The sequence below is a fragment of the Medicago truncatula genome, chromosome 7 (genome assembly GCF_003473485.1).
Source record: "Medicago truncatula cultivar Jemalong A17 chromosome 7, MtrunA17r5.0-ANR, whole genome shotgun sequence".
Classification (NCBI taxonomy): Eukaryota; Viridiplantae; Streptophyta; class Magnoliopsida; order Fabales; family Fabaceae; genus Medicago; species Medicago truncatula.
In genome coordinates, this window is record NC_053048.1 from 32,382,142 (window position 1) to 32,395,154 (window position 13,013).

General features: G+C 30.4%; 2 protein-coding genes across 2 annotated transcripts; both read right to left on the reverse strand.

Annotated features, from left to right (window-relative positions):
* Nucleotides 1-4,725: 4,725 nt before the first annotated feature.
* On the reverse strand, nucleotides 4,726-5,469 carry LOC112416660 (uncharacterized). The gene has a single exon (XM_024770969.2). The coding sequence runs from the start codon at nucleotides 5,467-5,469 to the stop codon at nucleotides 4,726-4,728; it is 744 nt and encodes a 247-aa protein (XP_024626737.2).
* A 4,101-nt stretch (nucleotides 5,470-9,570) lies between these two features.
* Nucleotides 9,571-13,013, reverse strand: LOC112416661 (uncharacterized). Its single transcript, XM_024770970.1, has 3 exons — nucleotides 12,547-13,013; nucleotides 9,986-10,221; nucleotides 9,571-9,917 (listed from the first exon to the last, which is right to left on the reverse strand). The coding sequence occupies exons 1-3, from the start codon at nucleotides 13,011-13,013 to the stop codon at nucleotides 9,571-9,573; spliced, it is 1,050 nt and encodes a 349-aa protein (XP_024626738.1).

A 13,013-nucleotide genomic window follows, 5' to 3' on the forward strand; every position in this document is an offset into this window, starting at 1 on the left:
TACTTTGCTGCTTCAAGATTCTTAAGCATAGTTTTTTATTTTAGTAAATAGTTAATTTAGTCTGTGAGACACTGTTACTTGGTCCCCTGGATATATTAAAATTACAAAGACATTCTCATGTGTCTTTTGCAAAAATTTCATGAACCAAACGGATCAACATAAGACACATTTGATGATCAAACTAAAACTAACTAACTAAAGATGTATTCGAAGACCAAACTTACTAAAGATGTATTTATGTATGTTTTTTAATTTTGATAAATATATAGATTAGAGTAAATTACACTCCCCTCCCCTCAAAGATGCTTGAATTACACTCCCCTCCCCTCTTAAGTTAAAATATACACTTTACTCCCTCAATATTTTTTTTATGTTAAAATTTATACTCCCCTTCAATATAAGATGCTTGAATTACAAACCCCTCCCTGAATAATTAAATATGCGCTACACTTTAATTAATAATCTATTTGAACATAAATCAATATTCTTATAATATATATTAATTTTGAATCACCATTTAAGAAAATTTAATTCATTTTTTTATAGTTTAAATGTCAATGATAATTAAATTTAAATATATTGCTATTGATTTTATAAATTAGAGTTTAAAATTAACTTTTAAATAATCATGCTTTAATGATTTTAGTAATTTTTAACATATTTTGATTTTGTTTTGGGTTGTTTCATTTTTATAATAGGGTTTAAAACTACATGTTAATGAAATTGTGAATAAAAAATAGCAAAAAATATGTAGTCTATTTTTTATTATATTAAAATAGACCCGCAATACCATTTTTTTTTAAGTGTGTTAAATTATTATTTTTTGCTAGATTATTAGAAATAATAAAAAAGAATATTGAGGGAGTAAAGTGTAGATTTTAACATAAGAGGAGAGGGGGATGTAATTCAAGTTTCTCTTAGGCGAGGAGAGTGAAAATTTTTCTAATATGTTTTGAATAAGAGGGGAGGGGAGTGTATATTTTAACTTAAGAGGGGAGGGGAGTGTAATTCAAACATCTTTAAGGGAAGAGGAGTGTAATTTACTCTATAGATTATGATAGAAGTCCATACATGGGCTGTATCTGAATTGCCATGATTGATCACTAGTTCGATGAAAATGGAATACTAAACCACACAGTGAGTGGTGATGTTAACCTATTTTACTAAATGGGGACCAACCCATATTTGTGAACCTTTGCTATGAAAGAGAAAGAAACTTGGGAAACAGACATGAAGTTGAAGTTATCATCATGGTAGTGGGTGAAAGAGAGCTAGTAATACTAAAGTGACAAGAAATTCAACGACTATCTCTATCTTTTTTTTTGTCGAAAATATACTAGTGTATTTTTTATTTTGAAAACATAAAAGAAACTTGTCCAAAATCAACTTTTTCATCATTCTCACGTTTTTTTTCTTCTTTTTCACATCATTCTCACATTAATAGTTCATACTAGAAGGAAGTTAAATAAGTCACATATTTTCTAGTATATATTTCACAGCTGGTTTCTCGTGAACTTTTAAAGTCTATTTTTTATTTTTTTATGTTGGTTTGCATGAATAGAGTTTATAACTGGTGCTCGTAATAAACAACTAGGTGAGGGGGTGAATCCGTATGCTATGTAATATCCTTTTTCGACGATGATTATTATTTTCCAAAAAAAATAATTTCAAACTAAATAAATAACTAACGGTTCCCAAGTAGCCAACTTCCTTGGATTTGCCCCACCAGAAGACCCAAATACTTAAAAGGAAGTGCACTCTCGCTACAAATTCAAAAAATTACATGTCATTTCAATAACGCTTAAATATGATTTTCGTCTCGGTAAAAAAAACTTTGAAAAACATCCCTATAAATTTTTTTTTGTTTGAAAAAGGTCCTTGGCTCCACTTCCGATCTGATTTGTCATTATTTTTGCCACGTGGCATGCCACATAATTAAAAAAAAAAATCTTTTTTCTTGAAAAAATTTAAAAATCATAAAAAGATTTCCGAAAAAAAGTTTCGGAAAAAAACTGTCAAAATTAAATTTTTTGAAAAAAAAAGTGAAAATTAAATTTTCGAAAAATAATTCATTTTTTAATTTGAATATTATGTATTACATTTTTTTTCGAAAATACTGAAAAATTATATTTTCAAAAGTTATAAATTTTGAGATTATATAATTTTTAATTTTATTTTTCTTCATATTTTAATTTTCAATCATTTATTTCCGTATGTAAAAAAAAAGTAATTTTCAATTTTTTTCTTCATATTTAAAAAATATTGGAATTTTTTTCAGTTTTTTAATTTCATAAAATAAATTTCAGAATTTAAAAAATAATTTTTAAATTTTTAATGACATGGACTGCCACGTGGCAAAAGTTGCACAGTAAGCAACTGCCACGTGGCCAAAACCATACCATGTCAGCAAAAAAGTGGGGCCAGTGACCTTTTTCAAACAATTTTTTTTTTACAGAGATGTTTTTCAAAGTTTTTTTTTTTTACAGGGACGAAAATCATATTTAAGCCTTTCAATAAACTCCCTTTCCACATTGACCCCAATTAAACAACTCTTATTAAAATTCACTCTCAACCTCGAAACCATCTTAAAGCCTCTTAGCGACGCCTTTAGAGTCCAAAGGTTCTCTACCGGTGCCTCGCCAAAACATCAACCTAGAACTCGAAATTTGAGTTGGTTTTATTTTAATTTATTTACCGAAACACGTAAAATCGCAATTTTTCCCAAGTGCGCGTCCGAAAAAGTTACATAGAGGTTGAATTTTTTTCATTAATTTTTGCACACATGTTAAGGACATAGAAAAACATTTCCCACAAAAAATTAGAAATTTCCGACAACAGACGAATTAAATCACATATTGAGTTGGTTTTTTTGCTAACACATCTATAAAAATACATACAGAGGACCTGTAAAGTTTCGTAGCATTCCAAATAAGCCTCGATTTATTTTGATTTTTTTGACAAAAACGCGTAAAGTCACAATTGATTCTCTGTCATGAACTGCACTTAAGTACAGCTGAACCGGCAATAGTTAACTGCAACTGAAGGCAAAAAACGTATCTTCCATGTGATTTTAAAAAGAAAAAAAATACATGTGAGAAAAGCAATTTTCATAAACAACAGTCCACAATTGTTAAATGTCGATGGAGATATGTCTCTCAACATTTCGTGTACATGCCTGTTGATAATCAAACAATTGAGTACGTGAATAGTTTACCACCAAGTGTGTGAAGGAGTATAATATGCCAGTAAGCAGGATTGGTTTTGAGGGAGTGCAAGGTGCTCAATCAAGTCGAGTCTCTAAAAGTTATGAGTCACAGAAAAAATTAACTCTAATACCCACCTCCATTTAAATAAAAAATATGTATGTTACTTCTTTACACATTTGGGTTTTTTCTAGACTTTAGTTCTCCTATCTGAACATAAATCTGGTACTATCAAACCAACCTCAATTTGAAAAGTCATTTCATTGAAAGAATCACAACAATCATTTCTTTTTCACATAAACCAATAGTTTTCCCCTTTCCCACAATGGATAGGTGACAAATCCAAACGACACCGTTAGTAAATTCTATCTCTCTTTCACTTAATTTTTTTGTATTTCGTTTCATGTTTGGAAGCTCTTCTGATTCTGATTTTTTAATAAAGCTTAGCTACAAAAAAAATTGCATTTTTATTTTATTGGGGTCTATTTTAAATAGAGAGTCGAACCTCTTATTTTATAGGGACGGCCCTGCCAGTAAGCATATAATATAATACATTAATTGTTCTGACTTCCATTATTTTAGTAATCAAATGTGTCTTTACACTAAACTATGAGTTATATTTTTAGGACACAAATGAGAAAATGAATAAATGTTTTTTTTTGCTTTCATAATATAACAAATCAAACTAATAATGATTATCTATTTCAATGACACCAATAATATAACATAAAAATATAATCTGAATTCTTTTTTTTTTTTAAACGACATCAACAACAATCTTTATTATAGAAAAAGTTGTTTAAGGGTATAATTGAGATAACGAAAAAGTATTATAAATATACGCATATAGTTTGTTACGCTTTTTAAATGATAAAAGAAAAAAAAAACTGGATATACATATACTCATATCATATCATGTTTGTTAACCTTACCAAAAAAAAAAAAATCATATTTGTTAAACTTTTATTTTAATCTTTGAATTTACGCATATCTATTTGTTATATGTGTTATTTTAATTGAAAGTAGAGGGTAATTTTGAAAAGAAAAAGCCAGCCCAAAAAATCCAAAACCTACTATTTTTCGTTATATATAACTAGCGAAAAGATGGGCACTCACGTGCTCTTCTTTCTACACTTTTTATTACGCTAACACTTGTAGATTATCAATGATATTTTATAGAAATTTTGCGTGTAAATTACAAATGATATTTTATATAAATTTTTTGATATAGATAAAAAATTATTAGTATAGATATTTGTGACTTTCAAATGTAACAAACACAACAAACTATATTTATATTTTTTAATAAAAACATAAGTGTATAATTATTAGTATAGATATTTATATTTTGATATATACCATTTTTTTTTATCTTTTTTAATAACACCGACAATATAATATTATTACATGAAAATTTGTTTAAATGTATAATTGAAATAATAAAAATGCCAATCCAAAATCTTTCCGAAACCGCTACTTTCTTCATACATAGATTTTTTTTTTTTTTTTGACAAAAATAAACTTATTGCATTTCATTCAAAATAATAGTAGAGATACAAGATGGAATCCTAATATGAATATGGAAACTAGCATGACGCAAAGCCACTCTAGCAAAGCTATGAGCGACTTCGTTGGCTTGTCTCCGAATGAACCTAACATCAGAGGTTACTAAATCAGAAGCTAACAGACGTCTACATTCATTAATAACTGCGCTAAAATTAGAGACGCCACTAGTACTACCATAAAGACTGTCTACCACACTTTTGGAGTCAAGCTCAAAGTCCACAATACCTAGTTGCAGATCACGAACCCAGTGCATTGCTGATAACAAACCCAAAGCCTCACCCAACTCGACATCAAGGAGCGGAGTCATCCATTCAGTCTTGGCTAAAACAAAACGACCTTCTTCATCGCGAATACAAACACCAATACCAACCCGATTCCGAGCTTGAGAAAAGGACGCATCAACATTACAAGTAAACCTGCCGGGACTTGGTTTAACCCACTTCAAATCATTCGGGGTGGAAGGATTTTGAGGGCTAGGATGCCGAATATTCTGAGCATTCCTCCAGCTAGTAAGAAGAGAACCTGCACGAGCACAAATATCTTGAGCTGTATCAGTGATGTTGTTCCATGCCTTATTGTTTCGATGCTTCCAAATACTCCAAAGGGTCACATTGAAAATTTGCTTTTGCTGCTGATCCAGGTGTTGTAGGATAGCAAATACATTGGTTGGAAAACTGACATTAATATCAAAGACAACCATCAAAGGGCTCCATAAGCCAATACGTTGCCAACAAAGCATACTTTTACTACACATAAAGAACAAATGGTTGCTATCCTCTCCGAAATCATCACACACTGCACACCTGTCAGTACACTGAACTCCTTTAGATTGCAAACGAATTCTCGTGGGCAAGCAATTACGGCAAGCTCTCCAAAGGAAATTCTTAACTTTCGGGGGCAATTTTAATTTTCATACATAGATATAGATAACAAAATCCTAATAGTTCAAGTTCATTTCGGTCACCAAATATTTTTAGTCCACACAAATACAAAGCAATTCATAATAAATCTTGAAGTAAATTATGAGGCTCTTGAACAATCTATTTTAGAATATGAAACTTTTACACAATAGTTTTTGTTTTGATGGGGAAAAAAATTGTTTTTACAATGTTTTTTGCCTTATGTTATTCACCCGCCACTTATTAGACTATTACTTTTTCTACCATATTACCTTTTTCACACACTTTTTTTTATATATAAAAATGTTCATGGGTGTCGGATTATATAATCTAAACACAGTTTGAAAGTGTTCGGATAAATAATCCTTAATATGCTTATTTATAAGCAGCAATCAGAATCTCTTCCATTTCAGCAGTTGAAAATTTCGCTTATAAAAAACAACAAAAAAAAAATGTAAAAATTGATAAAAGATGTCAAATAAAATAAAAAAACCAAAAAATTATAAAAATAAAAAAACTAATGAATTTTTTTCCTGGATTTTTCTGTGAATATGAAAAATAGAATAAAAAATAAAAAATGGTCTAATTGATGAAATTTTGGATTTTGAGGGGCGGTGTTCTCTAAGAAGTCTCTTCTAGGGGAGTCTTGATCCTTGATTTTTTTTCTTTTGATTTTCTAGAAAAGTTTCGGAGCAACTTGATCAAGTAGTCTGAAAATCGAATTTTTGTTTGAGAATATCTAATAATGACCTTAAACAGAAGGATGTGAGTTATGAAGATTAATATGACCCGTAAATTGGCTATCCATGTTACAAGAAATTTAAGAATTTATGCTGATACAGTTTGAATTTTATAATCCGAACTGTCTTTCCCCTGAATAATGGTGTTTAGGGGGTGCTCGGATTCTATAATCCGAAAAAACAAGGAACACACCCTGTTTTTTTTGGGTGTTCGGTTTATAAAATCTGAATTGATGAAAAATTCATTTTTCCACTCCAAAACATGAGAAAAACTCGACTCGGATTATAGAATCCAAAAATCTCTTGGGCACTTTCGTAAAAAAATAGGGCACGTGAGAAATGGGTAGGGTGGGAAAATTAGTAGTCCACTTATTATTATGTACTAAGCTATTGGCCCACTCTACAGTCAACAATGCACATGCTTAAATAAAGGAAGTTGGCTAGTTCATTTTTGTACTTATTCTATTCTGATTCACGTTTGAGAGAGCACTAGCCTAATTGGTTTACACATTAGTGTTATATATGAGACTCAATTAACTACTAAACCAGATGTATTATTAATTGTCCCTTATCACTACACTGGCCTAAATAATTGGCCATCTTTCTTTTCTACATTTGAAAATGAAATACTTGAGTACAATTCCTTGACATTAATTCGTTACGGCTTATAGTACTTCAGAGGTTGGAATTGACTGGGTAGAGTGAGGTGAGTCTATGAAAGTGCTTTGGCAATTCAGACTTATATGGAAGAAAATGTTATATCAAGCAATATTATTTTTTTTATTTTTTTTACCATGAATCCATAGTGAATGACGTGTTTGGCAAAATTGTGTTGCTTTTGTTTTTCTTGAATGTATTTTTAGCATTATTCAAGTAACAAACTGTGTTTCGATTGATGAGACTATTTCGCAAAGCTGGTGGTATTGAAATTTGTTGTAAATGTTCCAAGAAAACCTTCTAGTAATAATAGTAAATATTTAATGTGTACTGATTTTCAGTACGTATTAATTGTATACATTGATTGATGTCAAGAGGCCAGAAAATGAAATCTAAGTTAAGAACAATGTTATTTGAACATTAAAAAAACAACAATTATTTAACAACCAATATAAAAATACACAATTTATAACTAATGATGTGACTATAATAGAGAGAAATAAGTAATTAAAAAAATAAAATAATACTTATAAAGTATAAAAATATAGTGTGGACAACCAAAAGGTTCTTGATAAAAAAATAATAGTATACCTAATCAAAAAGGACAACCAAAAGGTTGTTAAGATAACATTTCTTCTAAGATACTCCCTCCGTTTCATAATAATTGTCCATTTTAGAGAATAATTTTGTTTCACAATACTTGTCACTTTTAAGTTTCAATGCAACATTAATTATTGTCTTGTCAATAATACCCTTGCATATTTATTGTAGAGAGAGAAAAAAATAAAATGAAATAATAAATGATTAAGGGTATTTCAGAAAACACACATATTTTCATCAAAAATAACAAAATTTATTTGGTTTTTTGGTTAGTGCAATTTCTCCAAAATGGACATGTATTTTGAAACGGAAGGAGTAATTGTCAGGCCTTTAACATACTCACACTCATCTCCGAGATGACATTATATTTTCCTTAAAAAAAGGTATATAATTATATTGAGTAATGATATTTGTACATCTAATTGATGACAATTTTGGTGACAACCTTGTTTTTCTCTCTTCTTATTGGTAAAAAACAATGGAGAGAGAAAAAGTAAAAGAGATAATAAGAATGTCATGTGAGTATGAAAGAGAAAGTTGTGCAAAAGTTATCAAAAAATGGATGTACAAATATCATTTCTCAATTATATTTGATTCCAATTTTGAGAAATCAAAATTGATTTTAGAAATATAAATTGATTTTGACATCTTAGAAATATAAATTGATTTTTACCTTTAGAATTGATTATAATTTAAACTTATAAATTGGATTTTTTTTTAAGAGGCAATAAATTGAATTTTTATTTATTTATTAGAGAATTGATTTACAATCAAATTATTGTTTTACTCATTTTTACATAAATATATTTAAACATAAACATTTTACCTTAAAGACACTTTTAGTCATAGTCAATTTTATAACATACATATAATCAAAATCAATTTTATCACTAATAAGTAAAAAGTGGTTATGAAAGGTAATGGTTATCGATTGACTAAATTAAGCTACATTGTGTAAAGTACATAATTGATTGTCATGTCCTTCCTACGTTAATATTCAACAAGAGCCAAACAGCATATATAGACAACAATGGTCCACAATTGTTAAAGGTCGATGGTGACATGTCTCTCAACATTTCGTACATGCCTGTTGTTTTTTGTTTTTTGACGTGAAAGACAATTTCATTAAAGAAAGTGTTGAAATTGACTTCAAATTGTGATGCTGTGAAAGCTGAAAATTGTGGCGCGATTTTCAGAGGCGTGGCGCGATTTTGCTGGCAGAATGGATGGTTTCTGCTGAAGCAAATCGTGGCGCGATTTTGTGCAGCCGTGATACGATTTGTCGATAAGGTTGTCGTACCTTGGGTCGTACGCTTCAACCGTGACGCGATTTTCCCAGGTGCGGCGCGATTTTTGCATGTCACTGTGTACTATTTAAGTGTTTCAGCTCATTTTTGAAGGAGAGAGAGAGAGAGAGAGAACTTCAAGAGAGGAAAACTTAGGAAATCAAAGGAGTTAACTTTAAGGTTAAGGGTCTTTGATTAGAGTTCTCTTGGGTTGGAAAACATTGTAAACACCTTGGGTGAGAGAAAATCATTGAGTGTCTTGAGATTGGGAAAATGGGTAGAAATTAGGTTTGTTCTATGTGCGCTTGTTTAAGCTAATTTCTTGTAACCCATTTGTATCATTTTGTAAGAACTCATTGATAGTGGATTAGAGAGATCAATCTCTCCTCCAGAGTAGGTCAAGTTTGGACCGAACTGGGCGAACAATCTTTGGTGTGTTTGTTTCTCTCTTCTTCTCTCTTTATCTTGTGCTTGTGGTTTTGTGCTTTTCACTTCGATTCCTAGATTAGATCTAGGTGTTGTTATTGTTGATTATTGCTTGTGTTCACTTTGATATTGGTTACTACTTTCCTTTGCTCCATACATCATAGTTTGTATTGGTGTGATTTTGAGTACGTATTCACAACAGAAAGTTTGGCAATAAATCAAATGTCAAGACTGCAGAAATATAAGGCGGAGTTTCTTCAATCCGTATGCAATCTAAATTCTTAAAAGCATATTTTGCTAAATAATGAGCAGATTGGTTGGATTCACGCCTAACATGCGAAAAATTTAAACTACGAAAACTACCCTTAAAATTAATACAATCTCGAATAATTGAGCCAACATAGTTGGGAGATTGTTGGTTAGCATTCAACGCTAAAACCACATTAGAAGCAACTGATTCTGCTATAAGATTCAAAAAAGACATGTCTTTTGCAAATTCCAAACCCTTCCGCATAGCTAAAGCCTCTGCAACCTCTGAATCTGGTAATGAAAAGACTTGCCAGGAGCTAGCACCAAGGACAACACCTTCATTATCTCTCACACAATACCAATACCCCACTTATCATCTTCCATCAGACCTACTGTATCAACATTAAGCTTATAGAAACCACTAAAAGGAGGTGTCCAATGTACATCAGATATTGGCAAAATTGAACCTCCACTTAGTGTCTCCACCAACACCATACCAGCACTCTTAAAATTGACAATAGATCTTTGTGCCTTTTGAACAGTGACAGTCACATCAACATCAATCCCCTCAAAACGTTTCTTATTTCGTACATGCCTGTTGTTGATAATCAAACAATTGAGTATGTGAATGAGTTTACCCCAACAAGTACATGTATGTGTGAAAGAGTATAATATGCTAGTAAGCTTATAATATCACATACATTAATTGTTCTGACTCCCTTTATTTTAGTAATCAAACATGTCTTTACAGTAAAATATGAGTCCTATATACATACACAAATGAAAATGAATAATTAAAACAATTAAAGACCACTAACCATACATTCACTAATGGTGGTTATATAAAGATGACTAGGATTAACAACTCTCTGCACGACAACGTCCTATGTCAAATAGAAGGATGACTAGGATACAAAACCACATAGTACACATGATCAAAAATTTTCCGAAATTGAACCTTCTATTCCAACGTGTGACCCATCTTCTTTTGCACGACTGACACAATACCGAAACTTAAAAACCCTGTAGAACTCAACAAATATGTAATGGAATGAAGAAAACAAAGCCAAAAATGAACCGCATCTATCTCTAGTTTGCTTTGTTATAACTTGAAAACAACAAACATTTCTATTTTTAGTTTTAATCAAAATCAAAATTCCATAAAAAAACACCGTTCATAATTTTCAAACGTTAGCGCAATAAAAAGAGCGAAAGACGGGCACGCGGATGTAATAATAATAATAAAAGTAGTAGTAATAATAATAATAATAATAATAATAATAATAATAATTGTACTCCATCCGTTCCAAAATAAATGACATATTTGAATAGAATATTTGTCCCAATTTACATTTTTAAATACAATATTGATTATTTTTGTGACTCTCAATTTAAATTTTCTTGTTTTTACTTATGGTAATAATAAATACATCAATTCATGATAAATGTACTTTTGTCATTCTCATTCTTTCATTTATAATTTTTTCTTAATATGTGTAAAATGATCAAATAAGTCATTTAATTTGAGACACAAGCAGATGTGGATCCAGACATTTGGTGCATGTGGGGCTAAAATCTAAGTTGCTAACACTTGCACTTGCTACCGACAAATACAAAATCAACTTCAAAAGCTTATAAATCATAGCAAATGTGTTACATTTATTTGTTTCAACAAATTTTGCACAAGATTGTTGATTTGTTGGTCTTATTCTTAACATTTTGTGTTTTATTTATAAGGGGCAATTATTATTTTGATCCCTTATTGTGTAAGGAGGAACCATAATAGTCCATCAATGTTCAAAATTTTAAAATAGTCCTTAATTGTGCACTTTTCTAGTCAAAATAGTTACTAATATTAATATACTTTCTAGTAGTCACTTCAAGGTTTTTTTGACTAACAAAATGCAAAATCATAAACTATTTTAAAATTTTAATACATTGCAAAACTACTGTGACTAATCGTTACACATTCAAGAACCAAAATAATTATTACCCTAATTATAAAAAAAAATAAAAAAATAGAGAAGTTGGATGTGGGGCTTTATCCCCACATAGCCTTGACATGGATCCGTCCCTGGACACCGGGAATAACTCTTTGTTAAATTATCAACATTAAACAAATAATTTTTTCTTAAAATATGTAAAATGACTTAGTAGGTCATTTAACACGAGACAAAGAAAGAATATTACTCTTTGTTAAATTATAAACATTAAACAATTTTAAATATGACATTATTTGAGTTGATCCAAATCAGAGAAAATCGATTGTTTACGGAATAAATCTTAAATATGATACTACCAAAAAAAAAAAAAAAAATTAAATATGACATTATTTGAGTTGATACAAATCAGAGAAAATCGATTGTTTTAAAGAATAAATCAAATGTCGTTTTTTTATTATACAATTTCAGAAGTCAACAAGTCCGTATTCCTGAAAAAAAAAAACTAGTCTGTAACGTGCAAGGCATTGAATAGTCACGTAATTAACTTGAGGAGACTAAATATAAAGAAAATATCCCTCAAAAAAAAAAATATATAAAGAAAATATAACAATAGTGTTAAAGTTAATATATATTTATTTTTAGTATAAAATAAAAGAGGACTAAAGGCCCAATTAAAATAAATATATTAAACTTAACTACTTTCCAATAATTTTTTTTTTAAGAAACAAAAATGGAATATATTACTATAAACAACGTAATTGTTGAAGCACAAGACGTGTCATACCAATCACGAAAAGATCAAAATCCTGTCAGAATTACATCAAAGTCAATCGATACCCATACATAAAAGCGGGTTCAACCACCACATGTGTGTACCAACATTAAAGACTACATTACTAGCTTTCAACCACCATAAGGTATGTGATTTTACTTTATCTAACAATAGTGGTATAGAACTTTGACAATTCCGAAATAACCTGTCATTCTGTTCAGTCCATAAAACCCAAACACACTGAAGCCAAATCAAATGAAATAAAGATCGACGGGATTTCAAGCCACCTGCATATTCGATAAATTGCACAAAATGATCTGAGATAGCATGAGAATCTACACCTTCAACACCAAGCCATTCCCGCACCTTAGGCCACAATGCACCGAAAATTGGACAAGACAAAAACATATGATTCACATCTTCAACATGCCCACATCCTGTGACACAAAATCGGTCCTCCACAGATGCAATGCCACGATCTGCCAAGTTGGATTTAGTAGGTAATCGTTCCCTCAACAACCGCCAAGCAAGGATAGAAACTTTTAAAGGAACCTGTTTATGCCATATTAACTCCATATTTTGATGAACATGTACATGAGGTTGTTCCTGTGATATAAACATGTCATATACACCACAGACAATATAACCTCTAATCTGATCCGGAAACCACAT

What these genes read in the sequence shown, in the direction of transcription:
- LOC112416660 (XM_024770969.2), bottom strand. Translation starts at nt 5,469, where the DNA reads ATGGTTGTCTTTGATATTAATGTCAGTTTTCCAACCAATGTATTTGCT.
- LOC112416661 (XM_024770970.1), bottom strand. Translation starts at nt 13,013, where the DNA reads ATGTGGTTTCCGGATCAGATTAGAGGTTATATTGTCTGTGGTGTATAT. An exon ending in TGGACTGAACAGAATGACAG is followed by an intron (nt 10,222 to 12,546) that starts GTTATTTCGGAA and finishes TATCAACAACAG; the next exon opens with GCATGTACGAAATAAGAAAC. An exon ending in AGATGATAAGTGGGGTATTG is followed by an intron (nt 9,918 to 9,985) that starts GTATTGTGTGAG and finishes TTTCATTACCAG; the next exon opens with ATTCAGAGGTTGCAGAGGCT.